Source organism: Aulonocara stuartgranti, assembly GCF_965226115.1.
Source record: "Aulonocara stuartgranti genome assembly, chromosome: 17".
Lineage (NCBI taxonomy): Eukaryota > Metazoa > Chordata > Actinopteri > Cichliformes > Cichlidae > Aulonocara > Aulonocara stuartgranti.
The window spans coordinates 38,768,904-38,788,303 of NC_138953.1; the positions used below are offsets into that span (position 1 = coordinate 38,768,904).

Here is a 19,400-nt window from a genome sequence, read left to right on the forward strand (position 1 = left end):
GAGCAGCTGCAAGAGAATTCAACATTAATGAATCGATGGTATGGAAGTGGAGGAAGCAAGAAGAATGAGTTGAGTAAAGTTTTGATTTATCTGTTTTGTTTTGCTTAATGCGCCTTATGGTCCGAAAGATACGGTATATGGTTTGTCTTTAAACTTCACAACATACTAGACCTCAGTTACATGAGTACCTAGGCTGGGTAGGTATTTGACCTTGACCTTGATTGTTAGCACCCAAGGTCAAAATGAACCTTAAAAGGAATGATGTGGAATAAGGAGGAATATTGATGGGGAAACAACCTGCTTAACTGCTGGAGCTGGCACTGACACAGGTCATCAATTGTAATAATCAGACTGAGCTGTTATTAAAAGCTCTACAATAACACCCTTAACTCAATATAACAGGTATATAATGATGGTACCATTTTTGCAAGAGGTAGTAGATAAGTTTACTGTATTGTTACTTCTTGCTTCTTCAAACGGACATTGCTGGGACATTTTCATTTTACTGTTTGCAAAGTCGGATCCGTTACGGCGTCAAAGAAAATCTAAGTCAATAAATATTTTTGAGTCCTGATTTCAGCCATGGCTAGCATTAAGAGCATTAGACACGATAAGTGTCAATAGAGACACATATTGTACACGCACACATACAAACATACTGCCAGACATTAAGAACTAGTTCACGGGTAAAATACACATTCCAGAGTAAAGCAAACATCGCATGTCTGTATTTTTCTCAGAGCGAGAGAGAGACTGAGGGCAAACAGTGTTATCTGCCATAGCTAAGAACAGACTCTTCTCTCTATAATTCCTTCTCTCAATATAAAAAAGCAGTTTCTGTGACCAGCAGAACACCTTGTACAACCCAACACAACATGCCCCACTTAACATTTAAGCTGTTTAAACTGGGGCTCTTAAGTGTTTACACAGGTACCAAAAAAAAAAAATCACTGTTAATGTTTGCTTGGCCACATCGTACACATTTTGTACAATACTGCATGTGCTGATTTGTACGTCTGATGGTCAGTTAGTCATAAAAGAGAACCCAGAGTGCACCTTTTTTTCCTCATTCATTATTCAGTGTAATTTAACGTGATGTCATATCTGAACACTCATTATGCCGTTTGTGACGTTAATTGCTCTCTACACAATGAAGCAATATTTGAGCATGCGTACTATGCAGAAGTGCTAATATGTACACCCTATTGAGAGTTAAATATGTTTTTCTTTGAGAGGTGAAACTTGCACAAGAAACATTTGACAAACGCTGAATTGTATAAAGGTAAACTTAAGAACTACACAGTAAGTCCACAAAAAGAAACACTAGAGACAGTAGAATGATTTCTTTGTGGCAATTAAGTAGGCCTAAAGCAAAAGAAAAAATACAGCAGTGGTTTTCCCCTTTGACTAAAATAAGATAAATTTCCCTCAGGACAATTGTTAAAGTGCTACAGAAGTAACTTGATCGGAGTAACATAATCAGAATACTTATTTTTTTTAAAAAAAAGTTTTTTTAAGATGCTACTTGCGCTGTAAGGCTAATGCAGTACTCAGACCTTTTTCTCTCCTAAACCATTTTCAGGGAGATGAATCGTTGCTTCAGACTGTTGTTTGTCAAAGTTACCAGTATAGTGAACATTATTCAAACTAGTAACTTAGCAGATTTTAGGGACTAGCTCGCTAAGCTAACTAGCTGGCAGCTAGCTAAGCAGCTAGCTAGGTAGCAGGCTTTATAAAAAGAGTTGTGAGATTGTCTTTTCTGAATTTAAATAAGCAACATTCAACCCTAGCAGCAGTTTTCAGTGCTGCTTAGAAGCACCAACCCTAAAGTATGCATGTCAAAAATCCCTGAAAGAAGTGCTACATGCTAATGCTTTTACTGTGTTTTGCATATCAATTTAGGGCATTGCAATGGTGATAATCTGAAACAAACAAACAATAAAAATCCTAATTTCAAAAGATTCTCTTCAATATCAAAACCTGTTGTGGAGACCCAGCCTTAAAGGCTCACCTGTGAAACCAGTTAGTAAAGCCCTGAATGAGCTGTGACTGGGGCAATGTGTTATAAGTGTTTTCATCCTGAGGACCGTGACGCAGGTCAAGCCCTGTCTGCTCTTTGTCTCATTGTCACGCCAAAGGAACTCATTTGTCCCCGCAGAAAGATGAATGAAGTGTTAAAGAAAAAGAGCTTGTGGGTGGCGTCTGAACACCTGGGGGTGAGCGTGTGTTTGTTTCCTGCTGTGTGTCTAAGGAAGTTGCTGTCGTCCTACGGGCCTGTTTCCTCATTAATGTCATAATCCTGACCGGTGTAGACTTCCTTCCACGGATAGAAAGTTGTCTGCGTGACAAACACACACAGACACACTCACTTGATTCACAGTCACTCATATAATAGTCATACCTTTGTTTTGCATGCATTTACAGTTTCTATTATGTCATCCGTGCACATACATCCAAGCAGACTGTCTGCACCTGCCAACTTTGATGCAATTCAAATGCATCCACTGAAGTCCTTACCCTGCCTCTCATCCAACACAGTGTGTGTGTGTGTGTGTGTGTGTGTGTGTGTGTGTGTGTGTGTGTGTGTGTGTGTGTGTGTGTGTGTGTGTGGGTGCTTTTACTATCAGAGTGTCGTTGAAGATAACTTTATATAAAGTAGTTTAATTATGACTAAGTTATGAGTGGTGTGAAAACTGTATTAAAACGGTTTCCATACAACTGTTGGCTACAGTTTCCCCTTGTTATTAACAGTGAAACTACTTATCAATACTATATTATTACTTTGTTATGCTGGAAAGCTGTTGCTGTTTTCTGAGTCATGCGAAGGGCTTAAAAAGAAATCGATATGATTATGAATATAATTGAAAAACAGCACCCTATCTTTATTGCATGAACCACAGGACTTGCAGAATGAATATGAGCCATGATTTACATAATCTGTGTTGAACTTTAAAAGCCGTTGCAATAGTTCGTTCAGATATTGTCAGTGGCAGTTGCCTGCATGCTGGTGGAGATGTGCCGCAACACACACCAGCAAATACACACACTGCCTGCATAGGTCTTTTGCAGAAGAGCCTTCCTAGGAATGAAACAACTCTGCCTGGACACATGAAGCACTTAAACAATTAAAATTCCAATATTGTTGCTTCAGAGTTTGACACACAGCAGACCAGCCAGACTCTTGTATAACAGTGTTTGGGTATGATTTGTTTTGGGAGCAGTTGGGAAGTAGTAAAGAGGGCAGGTGAAACAAGGGGCAAAAGTATAAACAGCCATTAGCCTCTATCAAGCAGGGAAATGCGACCGAGAGTATGTGTTGCTCAATGCTTGGATACTTCTTGGAGAAAGCAGGGAAGAGTGAGGCAGAGGCCATGGTTGTAAAAGACGTCACTACCACAGCAACGGTCGGTGTTGTGGACGTGCGCAGCAGAGTGTGAGCTGAGAAACAGTTGATAGGCTGGTGGATACTGTATCTGCAGCACTTAGGCATGCTTGCTCAGCCATAATATCCCTCAGTGAACTACATATCTGGACCGTGACACTTTTCCAGCATTACTGCACAAACTAAAAGATGGTTTGTAGTTCTTGGAGCAGGGGTGGGGGAACTCTAGGCCTCGAGGGCCGGTGTCCTGCAGGTTTTAGATGTGTCCTTAACCCAACACAGCTGATTTAAATGACCTTGTCAACATGTCTTGAAGTTCTCCAGAGGCCTGATGATGAACTCATCATTTAATTCAGGTGTGTTGACCCAGGGTGAGATCTAAAACCTGTAGGCTCTTGATGCCTGGAGTTCCCCACCCCTGTCTTAGAGACTTATTTCATCGCCCGAAACCAGCAACTTTTTGATATATTTCAAAAAAGCCCCAGTATTAGAAGAGCAGCAGGCAATGCAGCCCAACACGGCCTAATCTGGCTAATCTTTCTGGTAAACACAGGGTTTTGTATCATTTTTGCGTACGCATGTAGGTTCGTGAGATAAGCACACTTGTCACACTAGCAGATCTTCATTTGTGCTGTAGGCCTGCATCGGTGAGAAGGTCAAGACAGCTGCACTCGTTCCTACTAGAGACTCTAGTTTTAACTGGGCCTGTTAACATGACGACCTATGTGTGTTTGTGTGTACAGTAAATGAAAAGTGCTCACAAAACAGTACTACTGCACACACAGCAGCTGCAAGAAGATGCAAATATATGCACAAAACAAAAGTGATCACCATATGATGTCATGCATGTTTCTACCAACAACAAACTGACAGCATGTAGTCCCTCAAGGAAAACTGCTCTTTTGATGGAAGTTACTGAAGGAGGGACCAGATGAAACCTATATTTTTGTAAAGTATATCTTTGTTAACCAGTTTTTGACGCAGTTTTGACGCAGTTCTTCACAAAAATTGCCCATACTGCAGAACCAAGTTCAAAGGTTTTCTTGATAAATGGCTCTTATACCAGGATACTTCTTTAGTCTAAAGTTTGGACAGGGTCTAGGCTGTCTTTGGTCACATGCTACCACTCTAAATTAATATCAGCTGAGGTTTATGTGTATGTGTGATTATTTGTGCCATGCTCACGAGTGTCTGTACATATCTGAGGAAGAAGTGAAACATCTACGAGACATCCAAGCATGTTTCCATGTAAACAGTCATTAGCACCATAATTACCTTTGCCATCATCAATCAAAACTGTCATTTATGAGTTAAGTACACAGACTATGCTTTTTATTTTTAGCTGAGAAAGCAATTCCACACATAAAAATATTCTTTTACTTAAAGTCTGATAGATAATTGTGTGTGATTTTCAGCGAGTGGTGTGTCTGTCTGGTTTGCTATGGCTCCATCGACTCCTGTTTGTTACTATAGCTGCAGTGGCCCAGTTTAAATTCCTTTAGATTCCTTTTCACATAGATGTCAATACAAGTAATAAATAAGACAGCTTGACTCAGAAAGAATTCATGTTGTTTCTGTGTTGGGTTTCTTCTTTCTTGTCTCATATTTTCTCAGGGTCCTTCTTGCTTATTCTTCCTCCCTTTTCAAGACAACCCTTATCTCTCCTGTCCTCATCACTCCTCATCACTCCTCCTCCTGTCCTGTCTCTCCTGTCCTCCTCTCTGTGACCTCCTCTGTGCATTCCCACACACACCGGGCCACTGTCTGAATCAGGGAGTGCATGGTTGTTGAAAGCCTGCATTAAATAACATTTATAAAGAGACTGATATGGTAGTCCTACTTCAAGGCCCTTTGCTCTACTTTCTGCTGCACACAGAGAGGCTTAAATAAATAATTTCATGTATGGTTCTGTTAGTCATCATGATTGGTAGTTTCTGTTTGCCAGTATAAAAAGGACTTTGATAGCACTTTTTGGATTGACCAATACTCAGAACACCAGCGTCACTGTTCACAGTTTGATTGTTTGGCATTGCCATAGACTGAGAGGGTGTTGACCTTAAAGGTGTTGGAGTCCCTGCTCCTTTAAGCTGGTCTTGATGCATGCTCAATCATGCAGGTAAGTAAATCCCAAAAGGTTGATTCTGTTCATCGGGACGTTTTCATCATCAGGTGACGTCTTCAGTCTCAGCTGATTGCAGGTTTCTCCAATCTTATAAACAGGACATTTGGACAATGACTGAAACCACCCACTGAATGAACAATGGGACTGTGAGCTCAGTTCCTTCATCATTAATATGCATATTGTCGTGACCATTGATCAACAACTACTGATCAATAACCCTGAGTCCCATTCACAGAGAGTTGGGGAATGGCTGCAATCACAGCATTGTAAGATGGTGACAGATGTACCCTTAGGCCCCCTCCTCGATTCAGAGATGGTCTTTCCCTTTTCACGTAAATGGCCTCCTTGACTCTGCGCTCAAACCAGCGTTCCTCCCTGTCCAGGATGTGGACATCCTCATCACTGAAAGAGTGTCCACTGGCCTGTAGGTGTAGATAGACTGCAGAGTCCTGGCCTGACGAGGTGACTCTTCTGTGTTGTGCCATCCGCTTCGCTAGAGGTTGTTTGGTTTCCCCGATGTATAAATCCTGGCACTTAACAGCGTACACTATGTTACTCTGTTTGTGTCGGGGGACCCAATCCTTAGGGTGGACCAGTTTTTGGCGTTTAAAAGCCACAGAGACCAGGTGTTTAGAAATAATGCGTCTCAACTGCTCCGATACTCCTGACACGTACAGGATCACCAAGGTTTTCGCTTAGGCAGCTGAACCCGAGCTGAGACTGAAGAAGTCACTTGGATGAGTGACGAATTGTTTCTCCCACTGAAAACGTCCAGATGAACAGAATCAACCTTTTGGGACTTTCAAGCTTGGCAGATATTTGCAGCTGCCCACATGGACGAGCCAAATGCCTCCTGGAGAAATGTAAGTACAACTGGGCTTTGAAATCTAAGAACAGTGTACAAACAGACAAGCACGGTGGTGGCAGCACCATGCCCTGGTCGGCTTTGCTGCCAGTGTTACTGCTACATTATGCAAATTGGATGGAATAATGAAGGATGCTGACCTCCAAATTCTGCAATTACACCTGCAATTACACCTACGTAGCACTTTTAATTCTTATTCTTTTATTTTTTCATGTCTATTTAAGTGCTATTTATGACACTATGTTTGCACTGAAGCACCGCAGCAATTTCCTAATGTTGTAAACCTGCTCAACATTTGGCAATAAACCCCTTTCTGATTCTGATTCTGAAATCAACAGGTAGATGGTTGAAAATCGGACACAACTGGGTATTCGAAGAGGGGAGTGATCCCAAACACATAAAAACTGGTTTTGGGAGGGAAGCAGGTTAACATTCCGATTTTGGAATTGTCTTTCCAAAGCCCTAACCTCAACCCTAATGAAAATGTGTTGACTTTGCCAGGAGCTCTACCAATTCTGCCAAAAAGAGTGATCAAATACTCAGCCAGAATTATACCAAACACTTGTTGACTGTTATCAGAAGTGTCTAGTTCTTGCTAAGGGTCATTTTGCCAAATGTTTGTGGGGCTCTATGTACATTTGACCACGTTTGTATAATTTTGAACCTGTGCAGATTAAACACAATCCAAAATAAATTCAAACTTGTGAAACCAACTTGTGAACTCTGTTTTTAAAGTCGCTAAAGGTGTATGCTGTACAATCATTCCAGCCTGGAAAAAGAACAGTTCAACGAAACATTAAAAGCAATGCCAGTCATGCCCATGACGGTGTATTTAAACTTCTGATTGCAACTGTAAAAATCCACAATAATTATCCGTTCTACGGCTGATCCTGCTTGTTGAGGCAGATTGTATTTACAAACATGTACGATCTGGCACATTTAAAGGTTTTAAATCTGAGCAGCAAATGAATTTATGTAAACCTCTCAGGAGTGCTTGTCTCCATTATGAATCCTGCGTACAAACAAAGCTTTGATGACCAAATATAGCAGCAGCATTATCTTGATCCACCATTGTGTTTTTATAACAAGCTTTTCCTTAAGACACAGCTAAGAATTTCCTGGTTATAAACAAAGAGAAAGTTCTCCAAATATGGACAGTGCCATACACAACAAATATCTGTGCACTGGTTTCTATTTGCAAAATTGTTGTTTACTTTTTTCCGCCCATCCTGATTCGGGCCACGCAAGCGCGTTCGCTATCGTCACTCATACTTGGTGTACAAAGTTCACCAAACAGCTGCTTTTGGGGAAAAGTCATGGGAGGCCCCTGTCCGCTTTATAAGAAAGCACTTACACAATGGAAAAGCACATTACGATTTAAAAGTCATCTCAATGACACCTTTCCACACTGCTAATCGGCCAAACTGAGACACAAGCGGTGTGTATGCGACTAAGGTCTGGAGAGTTCACGAGCCCTTTGCCTCACATATATCCTGTATGACAGCATTTCATCACAGAGGTCGGCTTGACGAGGAAATCAGGTCATACCTCCGCGAGGTTCTCCCAGCTAAGTGCGTTACTAATGGGATATAATATTTCCTGACTCTGTTATGACACCATAACACACGACAGCTGCTTTGGGTCAGTGGCTCGCTATTATTTGGAATTTCTCAGCACATGTGAATGCGGATCTCAAACAACCCATTGGTGACTGTGACGTGATAATGGCTCTGTGAAAACAATGCGTTTTCGTCACTGAGCTCAATAACTGTAACGCCAAAAGACTCCGAAGCCTTAAGAGTGGACAGTAGCACAGCTTTTAAACACTGTGTGCATAAAAACTGATTTAAACCCCAATATATTTACAACATCTTTCAATGTACTCACTTTATCTTCTTGTTCAAGTGAGAATGGGGACATTAAATTATTTTTAACCTGCTACCTGCTGTAAGCTGCGTAACATATCTGATGCTCCTGTGTGAGAACAGCCCAGGTATTTGCAAGTTGACGTCACGCGTCCTTCTACCTGCGTGGCAGCATCTTCACTTTCCAGAAGTGAAAATACATCTGAGCAGACTATCTGCACTAATCTGATATATGTACACATGTGAAAGACTACCTTTGATTGTCTCGACTTGATTGTCCCATCATTGCCTTGAGTTAAATTCACATTACTTTATGATTCCAACACATACTCTTTTCACCTAGTTGTCCGACTTATTGCATAAATCACTTAACAGTTATCTAGAAACCAATCTGATCTATCTCCAGTAGTTCATCTACGGCATGTTCATCTTTGTTGTGTGAGAAAAAAAGCGTACCGTACTTTTCCTAACTGTTGGGTACCGTGTGATGACAAAGGCACTAACCACACCTGACACTCAGAAGTTGTCAGGTGTTCAAAAGTACAACTTCTAAGTGTGCTTTTGAACTGTAACACTTTAGACCACAGGGTGTGGATTAATACGATAACAGAAATCTGTGGACATTTCCACTTACTGCTGAGTAGAAGTGATGGACGCATAACAATCCCTCACCACACACTGGTACCAATGAACCTAGAGACTTTCCCCACATCCACCTTTTGTCAGATTCACATTTGAAACATACAAATAAAGAAACAATACAACCAAGAGCATCATCCAGCAGCTGTCTGTGGCATTACGTTTCAATGCAGGCTGCAGAGTTTCAGCAACATGCTGTAGCCTAAGTTGCTTTGGAGGCAAAAACCAGAGTGATATTTCTTTCAGCTCTCTGCTCTCATAGGATTTCTACGGTGACGATATTTATGGCAGCACTGATGATACGAAACCTTCAATTCCTCCAGTTTAAGCAAAGAGCAAAACCTGCCAATGATTGTTGAGGTTCTCATTTAACAACCACTTTATCCTAATGCATAGTCTAATATGATCTCTATATATTTGTAGTTTAGAAATCTATTAGAAAATTACTAGGTCATTGAGTTTATTGTTACTTTTTTGAAGATGATTTTCTGATTTTTTTCATTTGCCTTTCGTGTTATTGTTAGCAGAGAACACGTTTTATTAAAATTGAGAGCAGCTGTTAACATCCGTTTGACTTCTTTCAGGAATTCTATTCAAAACATGGCGCTTCTTCCATTTTTAATATTATTTTTCTCTTTAAGAGATTCAACTCGTGTCCTTAGAGAAGGTGAAATGGATTCGGCACCTGAGAGCGACGCGGTTTGCACTACTGTAGGTATTTACGTATTATATCATTGTGTCAGCATGTGCATGTTTGTGCAGTGTGTGGGCACAGACAATAGGCCTTTGTCTCTTCGTATCCTATTTTTCTGCAGTGGGCTGACACACACACACACACACACACACACACACACACACACACACACACACACACACACACACACACACAGTTCCTCCTGGCTTCCGTCAAGTTACAAGAGTTTAGAGACAGCAAAACAGGAACAATCTGATCTTCGCTTCCTGCCTCACGTTTCCTGCCCCATCAACCCCCCACACCTCCTCAAAATAATGGCAATGAATAAAAGAGCGAAAAGATGGCGATGGTGGGAGAGAGAGATGCGGTTGCATGTGCATATGTGAATACAGGTAGTGTGAAGTGAGGACGGGGCCAAGAGAGTCATGAGAAAAAGGTGGGACTGAGTTCAGAAGTGATTCTGCGGTGGGCAGGCGATGACTTATAACAAGTTTACTACACGAAGTGACGACACTGGAATACTTGATTAAAAGTTTTAAAGTGCGTTGATGCATTTTAAAGGTTTCCTTACTTATCTTATGATCGCTTGAAAGTTTCCCACACTACTGACATACTCTTACAACTATGAGCAAAATGAAGTCACGTAGTTTGGTAATTAGAAGGCTAACCATCGACATTGCTGACAAGCTTTTGCAGTAACAAGCAGACTCCAGTGAGGTATTCGGTCAATTGCAGCTCGGCGCATCTGCAGCAGTGCTGGCGGCATGACTGCGGAGGACTTTAGAATGCACGGGTCAAGTCAGACTTTGGGAAATACCCCTCATGGGTCTCTTTGGAACTAAAACGAGGTCATTCATCAGCTCGTGAGGCTAGCTTAAAAGCATGATCTCACATGAAAAATTACAAAGCAAATGGAAATGTGAAGAAGCCTGCGGTGCTGTTGTGTCAAGTTCATTCAGACTTCTGCTCCTCACTAAAACACCTCTCCTCTTTTTTTTTATAACTTTTACTGTTTCTCTGAGCATCTGCGTGTGGTGCTAAATATGTAAACAGATTAATGATTCAATTTAAAGAAGGTTGGTTATGCTTGAATTTGTTGTGCAGCCTGTTAAGGTGGCCCAGCGTAGTGCTGTTGAGACATGCATGTGGGCCGCAAGTGTAAATAAATGTTTCCATGAATTGGAGGATTAAACTGTCAACTCCACTCAGTAATTCTTAAACTTTGTGACTCTCAAACGACTGAACTTGAACGTAATACGCACCAGTAATTTTGCGACACCCATACAAAGAAAGGTCACAATGCACGTTATGCAGCTTGGTTATGACACACACACACACACACACACACACACTAACTTAGAGCACCTGATGAACTGCGGTTCTGAAGAAGGAAGTGAAAACTCAGTCCATCTGCTTTGACAGGAAGTCAACAGAAGCCACATACAGGCTTGCTGACGTCAATCAGAGCCACAGGAACACACACACACACACACACACACACACACACACACACACACACACACACACACACACACGCCAACATTACTCACAATACTTGATGATTATATGATATAAAGTGAGCATCTTATCAATCCGCATCCACTGCAACATTGTACAGAGTTTGGATACAATTGCACGAAACGCTCACTAACACATGTCGCTGAGTTAACTGTGCACACAGCAGCGCGCACACACACACACACACACACACACAGACATTGTATAAACAGCATAATGCGTTACTTCCCTTTCAACGACATGAAGTCATGTATTTGAGCAATAACACAAACAGACCAGTAAGGACTAATTCAACAACAATGTTCTGAATTATGACTTATTTGGACTCAAAAATGAAAGAAGATTAGAAGCTGTCTGATCCTCCTGAAGAGCTCAATATGGAAGCTGCCCCAAACAAAGGAGACTAAAGAAACTGTGCGAGGCTTCATTTTCACTGGGTTAACCGTGATACCTTATCTGGCCTGAATGGGTTTCATGTCAAACATCTTGGTTATTTGATGGTTAACTGCCTCGCCATTCTCAGTTTCACTGTTGCTCATCTCGGTCTCTCTTTATACAACAACACATTGTCTGGGACTGTTTTTAATACCCTTTGCAGACAGTGTGGGAACATCTGCCTACAGATGCGAGGTCTCATAGTTCACTCTTTTAATAAAAGAATGAAAGACAAATGTTGATGCATCTTAAAATGAATATTTTGGGGAAAACATCATTTTTAGTGCACATTCAGTTATCGCCTATGGCAAACGTGACATATAACTGTGTGCAAAGACTGCATTTCCTTTTAATCTCGTGGAGCTCCTGTCTGGTTTAGCTGGTTGCCGTGACATGACGGCTTTATAACGACACTTGAAGGAGACCTGCGCACATGTCCAATGTGTACACTTTTAACCGTAATTACTGCTCGCGCCTCTGTGAAACGAATGACCTCGGCTGAGCAAGTGCACAAGAACAAATCTTAGCACTACACAGAGGACTGAAAGGACTTTTCACTTTCCAAAGACACAAATAAAGTTATCTTCGCCCGTACATGTACTCACACACTGCCTCTTACTGGCCTGGACATGTACGAGTACAGTACAGAAAGTCACACGGCTGCTTAAAATCAAGTGCAATGAAAGATGAAAAGGGAGGTCTGCTGTTTTCTTTAAAGCGAGCTGGTTTAATAGGAAAAACTGTGTGTGCAAGTGTGAGTCTCAACCGCCAGTCTAATTGCAATAGAACAAAGTTAATGAGCTTGATGACAAAATAGTCCGGGTTACAACGCTGGAGATGGAGACAGATGGTGGGGGGGAAAAAAGAAAGAAAAAAGAAAATGTAAGTGGTCACGTAGGCGAATTCACGGGACAAGGAGAAGACAGGAGATAGAGCGAGGAAGGGAGGGAGGAGGAGATGATGATGAAAACAAGGAGAATAGAGAGGTTGAATGTGTGCACCAGATATAAAACAAGATAACTTTGTATCTGGTAGCTTGGCACAGGTCAAACATGTAGGGGGACATTTCTCTGAGCTGCTTACCCGGGAGACAAACTCTGGTGACTGGAGGCTGAGTTGTTGCTGCAGGAGAGCGCCTGGAAGGACGAAAACAACACAGAAAGGGGGAAAGAAAGATGCTATAAAACAAAGACTACCACAGATATATATTTATATAGAAACACTAGCAAATCTTACTTGAAAATTTAAAAACCAAACACAAAACAAACAAACAAAATAAACAGATTTTAGAGGTTCTGGCAATAATATATAGATATGTGGACGTTGCGTGGACTCCGGGCAGTCCTGTGGAAAAACGAAGTACCCCATGATTCATCAGCTGTACCCCACCTTTAGCTGCGATAACTTAAAGTAACTGTTTTCTGTATGACTGTCTCACACATTGTGTGGGAATTTTGGCCTACTCTTCTTTACAACGCTGCTTTAACTCATTGATGTTTGTGGGGTTGGTTTATGCACAGCCTGTTAAGGTCCTGCTACAGCATTTCAAACAGGTCGAGGTCTGGACTTGGACCATCGCTGCTATGCTTGAGAGAGCCCTCCACAGACCTGCTTGACAGTAGGTATGATGCTAATATGCTGTGTTTGGTTTTCTCCACAGTGGTGCTGTGCACGACAGCTGAACATCTTCACTTTGGTTTCGTCTGTCCAGAAGTCGTGCAGTTTGCTCAGATGCAGCTTTGCAAACTTAAGCTGTGTTGCCATACATTTGTTTCTAATTATACTTTTGTGAACTTAAAACATTTAAAATGCTAACTGTGGCTAGCTCTTGGGTTTTCTGCAATTCCTCTGAACATTGCACAGTCTGACTTTGGGCTGAAGTTGCTGCATGTGCGTCCACACCTGGGAAACACACACCTGAATGCTCTAGAGCAGCAAACTGAAAAAGTGTACGTTTTTTAAGCATTTAGTTGCGTGTTTACATGTTGCATTTCCTGGTTGAACTGTGTGAAAAGTTTCGAACAGTCAAGGCAGGGGTTGCAGTGTATAAATAGACTGAATACTTTTAGGTGGAGCTGGTCAGTGTTCTGCAACATGTTGCTAAACACATCAGTTTTAACCTCCTGAGAGCCCGTGTCCTCATATGGGGACATTACTGTTTCCTTCTTGCTCTTTGCTCAACTGTGTGAATGTGTATGAAAAAGTCAGTATAAACAGACTAAATGTTGGTATTTTGGCAGTGGCCGGTGGGCTGAAACACGTTAAAGACATTAATCTTAACCTCCTGAGGCCCCGTGTCCTCATATGGGGATGTTGCATTTTGGCTTTTCTGCTCATTATTCTCTATTCAGCTAAATATTTTACACTTTTTTTGTTTTGTTTTATGCTGTACAATGAACCCACCGTCCCTATTTTTTTAAAAGTTTAACTGAGCTTGATTAGTATAAAAATAACCCAAATAAGAAATCGGGTTAAGTGAAAACTGTGCATGTTTGCTGGAATGGCGAGCTCCAGCTTATGTGTGTGTTTAATTCAGTATACGTGAACGATCCACGTTTGTGCGCCGTGTGTGCTTCTCAGTCTTTGCTCTTGTCTGTGTGGAGCTATCAGAGCTAAATGTAGGTCAGACGGGCTTCAGGTAGTCAATACAGAAAACTGAGCGTTAATTCAGCCTGAGGCAGAGCAGAGAGCTTTTAGTGTCTTTAGAAACACATATTCATACTTAAACCTTCACAGTGACGAACAGAAAGAAAGGTGGCCTACATACATATTTCTAGTACATCTAAATCTGCAGTCGCACTCCACTGGGAGAGATGATGCTCAGTGTGCTGCTGCAGCTTAAAGCAACACTGTTGAAAAACGGAGCACTCTTACTTAACTATAACTATAAACGACACGTATATTGTTGAAAAAAAAAAAAAGCTAGCCTTTTGAAAGAGAGAGACATGAAAAAATTGAAAAACTAAATAACGACACATTTTCTTCTTCTTTTTGGCATCTGAAGAGAGATTGTAACTAGTCTCCTGCGTTATCGTATGCCAAACGCATATATGCTGCAGCGGCCTCTGAAGTGGTGCACGGTGAATGCCAATGAGTCACTTCATGCGTGTGTAGCTGCAGGAGTGTTTTTCTGTTTGTGCTTCATGTGCTTCATGACAACAGAGGAATTCCTTATAGAGCATTTGAACCGTGCCGTGCACAGCAGAGAACTATTCCTATTGCTCTGGAAACCAGAGAGGAGAAGAATTAAAGATTCCTTCGGCTGTAGCATCGTGTTGAGTTAACTTTTCAAATCTAGCTTGTACTCATTTTTGTCTGTCTGAAGTATGTAGGGTCTTCACTGGACTGGTTTAACTGTTCTGCTGCACTGATGTCAAGCATCCCACTTCAGTCCCACTGCAAGACAATGCCTCCCCCTTGTGACAAACTGGTGGAACTGCAGACGGCAAGCGTTATTCTGATTACTTTCTAAAATCTAATATTATTCTGGGAAAAAAGCATTTACACTTACCACAAAATATGTGGTAAGTTATGTAGATTTCAGCTTGATTGATGTGTATGCATGAATTATGCCAGCTCATTATTTAAAATATGCTAGAAGCCACTAGAGGTACTTACTTGTTGGAGGCACACTGGACATTGGTCAGTACAGTGAAGTTATTCCTTACACTTCGAAGGCTTGCAAGAACCTGAACAAGCAGAGAGCGAATCAGTAGCATTCTTCGCACTTTTACTTATTTACTTCAATTTAAACATTAGGACAAATGTTGCTAGTCCTGTTCAAACTGAGCCCTTTTTGCACCGCATGCACATTTCAAGCCTGCATTTTAGATTTCAGTTTTGCAACTACTTACATGTATGCTGATAACCGTGGTATTTATTGAAAGATTTACTTAAAATAGGCTTAGTTTGAAGATAAAAACATAAATGTGTACATACAACTAGATAACGGGATATTTACCTGAGCAAAAGGTGTTACGATCAGGTCATCACCATGTCTAAAAAGAAACAAACCATCGTCAGCAAAATGCTTGGATACAAAATATATCAAGAAAATGAGAGAACTGTTAAGAAAAAGAGCAAAAAGAAATGACCCAAGCAGCTTTGTGCAACAACCTAATAAATGGGAAGGAAAGTATCGTGGGAGAACGCGTACCTGGGTCAAGGAGGCCTCGATATTGAGATTAACCTATTTTTGTTAGCTGAGGTGGGGACAGAAAGTGACTCTTCTGTGGGTCCAAAAATATTGTGATAATGTGGTCAGTGAGGAGATCCTTATATCGTTAGGTCCATATGTTTTTTGGATAAAGGCACAACCTTTGTAATGTTAAACCTTTCAGCAGCCTTTCAGCTTTAATACAAGAAGGTGAACAAATAGATGGCACGAACTGCTTAGGAATTACAGACTCAGAAGTAACTGGACAAAAGTTTCTAGAATTTGTTTTTGGCAGCTGTTCACTGAAACCCTTGATACGAGGTAAAATATGAAATCAGTGCAGTGAAGGAGCCCATCGTTAGGCCGAAAAAACTGAATAAACCCATTGTAGGAAAAGAGATTCCAGGACTGACCAAATGAACAATTTGGTCTGTTCTTATAAGGAAGGCAGCTCAAAATATTCCTCTGTAGGCCAGGAGGATGAGGGATTCTTTCCTTAGTTAAAAGGTTCAATGTCACAACAACTAGCCAAGTCAAGAAGTCGCTCCCAAGGAAGTGGTGAAAGTTTACAGATGAGAGACTCCTTCATGGACAGAAACAGTGAAGGTGCCAACTACAGATAACATTCAAGACCAGGAAGAGAACATCTAAGAGAGATGTTTCCAGAAAAAACACTTTGGCTTGATGAAGCCAAGACTAACAATACACTATTTTCAGGAAATGTTGTCAATATTCTTGCAGTAATTTCATTGTGATCGTCACTACTTACGGTGAACACTCAGTGGCCACCTGTTCAACTGCTCATTAACATAAAATACCCAGCCAGCCTGTCTATCATGTTGGTGCCAGACTGGCTGGTCTGAATATTTCAGAAGCTGTTGATGTGCTGGGAATTTTCCCACACAAACATCTCTTGGGTTTACAGAGAATGTTCTGGAATAAATAGAAAAAATCCAGCGAGCGGCAGTTCTCTGGGCAAAAATGCCCCGTCGATGCCAGAGGTCAGAGGAGAATGGATAGACTGCGTCGAAGAGACAGGATGGTAACAGCAACTCAAATAACCAATCGCTGCAACCAAAATATGAGGAAGAGCATCTCTGAACGCTGAAGGAGATGAGAAGCAGAAGACCACAGCAGGTGCCGCTCCTGTCAGCTAAGAACAGGTTGAACAAACTCACCAAAATCTGATAACAGACGATGGGATGGTGCCTGATCTGATGAGTCTTGATTTCTGCTGCCACATTTAGGTGGCAGGGTGAGAATCTGTCCTTTCTCCTGCTGCTGATGAAAGGGTGTGGTGCATAGAGCATCATTTAAACACCACATCCTACTTGAGTATTGTTCCTGACCAAGTTCATCCCTTTACCATCCATCATAGGTCAGATCATCTCAAATTATCTGATTACTTGATCACGACACATAAATGGCCTTCACAGTCACCAGACTTCAATCCAACAGAGCGCCTCTGGGACATGCTGGAGCGGTAGAGTCGCATCATGGATGTGCAGCTGACAGATCTGCAGTAGGTGTGTGAAGCTATCATGTCCATATGGACCAAAATCTCAGAGGAATGTTTGCAGCACCTTGTTGAATCTGAGTAACAGAACCTGGTAATAGCAAAGTGTACCTAATTAAGTAACTATGGAGTGTATTCAGTCAGTCAGTTGATGTCCACTGAGCTACGTGCACAGTATGACAACATACTGCGCGTATTAGTTAAATAATACTTTTAATGTACTAAGGTCAAGCATAGTGAAACATCTTCATTTACTGGAAGTGCAGATTACGAAAAACATTTCCTCACATGTAAAGTGATGATTGTGCTGAATTGACTCCTCCGATCTATGACATGCAAAGCAGTCAGCACAGTGAGAATAATTTTCGAGAAGAGAGCAGTAGTGTTTGTGGTGGAGGCCAAATATGCAAAACCTGGAATGCATGAACACAAACCAGGACTGACTGCGTCTAACAACCTGTGGCATTTTGCACCGTTAAAAAGCTGCAGAATCAAGTTCACTTGAGGTGAGAGCACCTCAACACCTGACCCTAAAAAACATACTTACTGAACTAATTTCAAACTAATTGCAATTTATTTCTACTCACAGTTCAGAGGCGATGGAGGAGTTTCGTGACATGGACTTGGGGGACAGTTCATAGTCGCTGTCTGAGCGATAGAGGAAGGACTCTCGGCGCTGGTTGTGACCTGGGAAGTTGGTGTGGAGGACCAGACCGGAGCCAGGGGAGGCCTGAGGGTCCAAGGGGCTGCAGCTAGAAGAGGGTCCATTCTCCACATCGAAGCTGAAAACATAAACGCACAGTTAAAAAGCGAATTCTTCGCTGTTTCACTGTTTCATTGCTGAGAATATGGGGGCTAGCTTTAAGGGTCAAAGCAACAAAAGACTCCACCAGCATCTTTTGCTTCTGGCTTTCCTCTAATTTCATCGCGTCTCTCTTTGATTCCCTTTTGTTTTCACTATCAGGCAGCCTGACCTTGACCTAATTTTAATGGTGGAGCGTGAAAAAAGGGCAAGATGAATTCTTCCACATGTCAACATCCTATGAACAGATCGCGCTCCCACACACACGTATATTCATATCTTGTGGGGACATCTAATTGACATAATGCTTTCCCTAGCTCGTCACCCTAAACCTAACCATGAAAAATGAATTCCTAACCTTAACCTAATTGTAACCCCTGTTCCCACCGTTCAAACTTGTGGGGATTTTGGTCCCCATAAGGGCCGTTGGTCCCCACAAAGATATGAATACACGCTTACACACACACACAAAATAAATCATGAATAAACCGGACAAGAAAGGGCAGAGTGACACACACCGGGGCGCACTGTGTTCCTTCACTGATGACAGTTAGTGAGAATGATGCTGCTAAATTCATGGAAAGAAGAACGTGGAGGAATGGAGGAAGGGGAGGTTGACCTCCTTACGACACCCACTGAGAAGGAGGACCTTGAGACTCTAGAGACTGTAGGGTTTTTTTTGGGTTTTTTGGCTGTGGTTTATCCTCCCAGACATTTTTCCAAAGAAACAATCTGCATGTGACATTTACTTTCTTGTATTTTTCTCTGTACTTTACGCTTGTCAGCTTCTTTTCTTTTCCGTCTTTATAGTAAACACACACCTGCAGGAAGTGTGCCGACGGTTGCGCTACAAACAAACAAGCCATAAAGAATAATATTAACTAAAATTAGTTTATTGGATTTCCTATATTGTGATTTTTCCCCTGTATCTCTTCTCCAAAGCGGCCACTCTTCTTTTTATCATAAGAAAAGGTCAAAGTGGTAAGTGACTAAGTGAACAAAAGGCACCGAAACAGGCTTTATACTCCTGTGACTATCTGTAAAGCATTTGGGAATGAATGAGGAGGCGTTCTGGGTTTTTCTCCCCCCTTTCTTTCCTTCTCTTCCTATCCCCAGGGAAAGTCAGATGCAAAAAGGCAAATAATGGCCATCTGGGTCCAGACCCAAAATGAGAACACATGTGACGTGAGCAAAAAGCTCTGCGATGAAAATAAAAAGCAGCGGCAATTTGGTGCAGCGTGAGGAAGTTTATATGGTTGCAGTTTTTCAAGCTCATATAAGAGTATTAAGAAAAACAGGAAGTAAATGAGACAATAAAAACCTCAACGAGCACGAGCTCCGTTTAACTGCATCACAATCACGGGCAAACACAAACAAGCCGCAGCATACACTTTCTGCTTCTCGGC

At 41.6% G+C, this 19,400-nt stretch overlaps 1 protein-coding gene across 7 annotated transcripts in view; it reads right to left on the reverse strand.

Moving 5' to 3' along the window:
* The window catches only part of pde4ba (phosphodiesterase 4B, cAMP-specific a), a 222,618-nt gene that overhangs the window by 40,334 nt on the left and 162,884 nt on the right, over positions 1-19,400 (reverse strand). For all 7 annotated transcript variants that reach the window (XM_082511427.1, XM_082511424.1, XM_082511425.1 and 4 more), the window contains 4 exons: positions 17,780-17,974; positions 15,482-15,518; positions 15,139-15,209; positions 12,604-12,656 (listed from right to left, as the gene is read on the reverse strand). In XM_082511427.1, the coding sequence (XP_082367553.1) occupies positions 12,604-12,656; positions 15,139-15,209; positions 15,482-15,518; positions 17,780-17,974 (356 nt within the window). The remainder of the gene's footprint in view (positions 1-12,603; positions 12,657-15,138; positions 15,210-15,481; positions 15,519-17,779; positions 17,975-19,400) is intronic.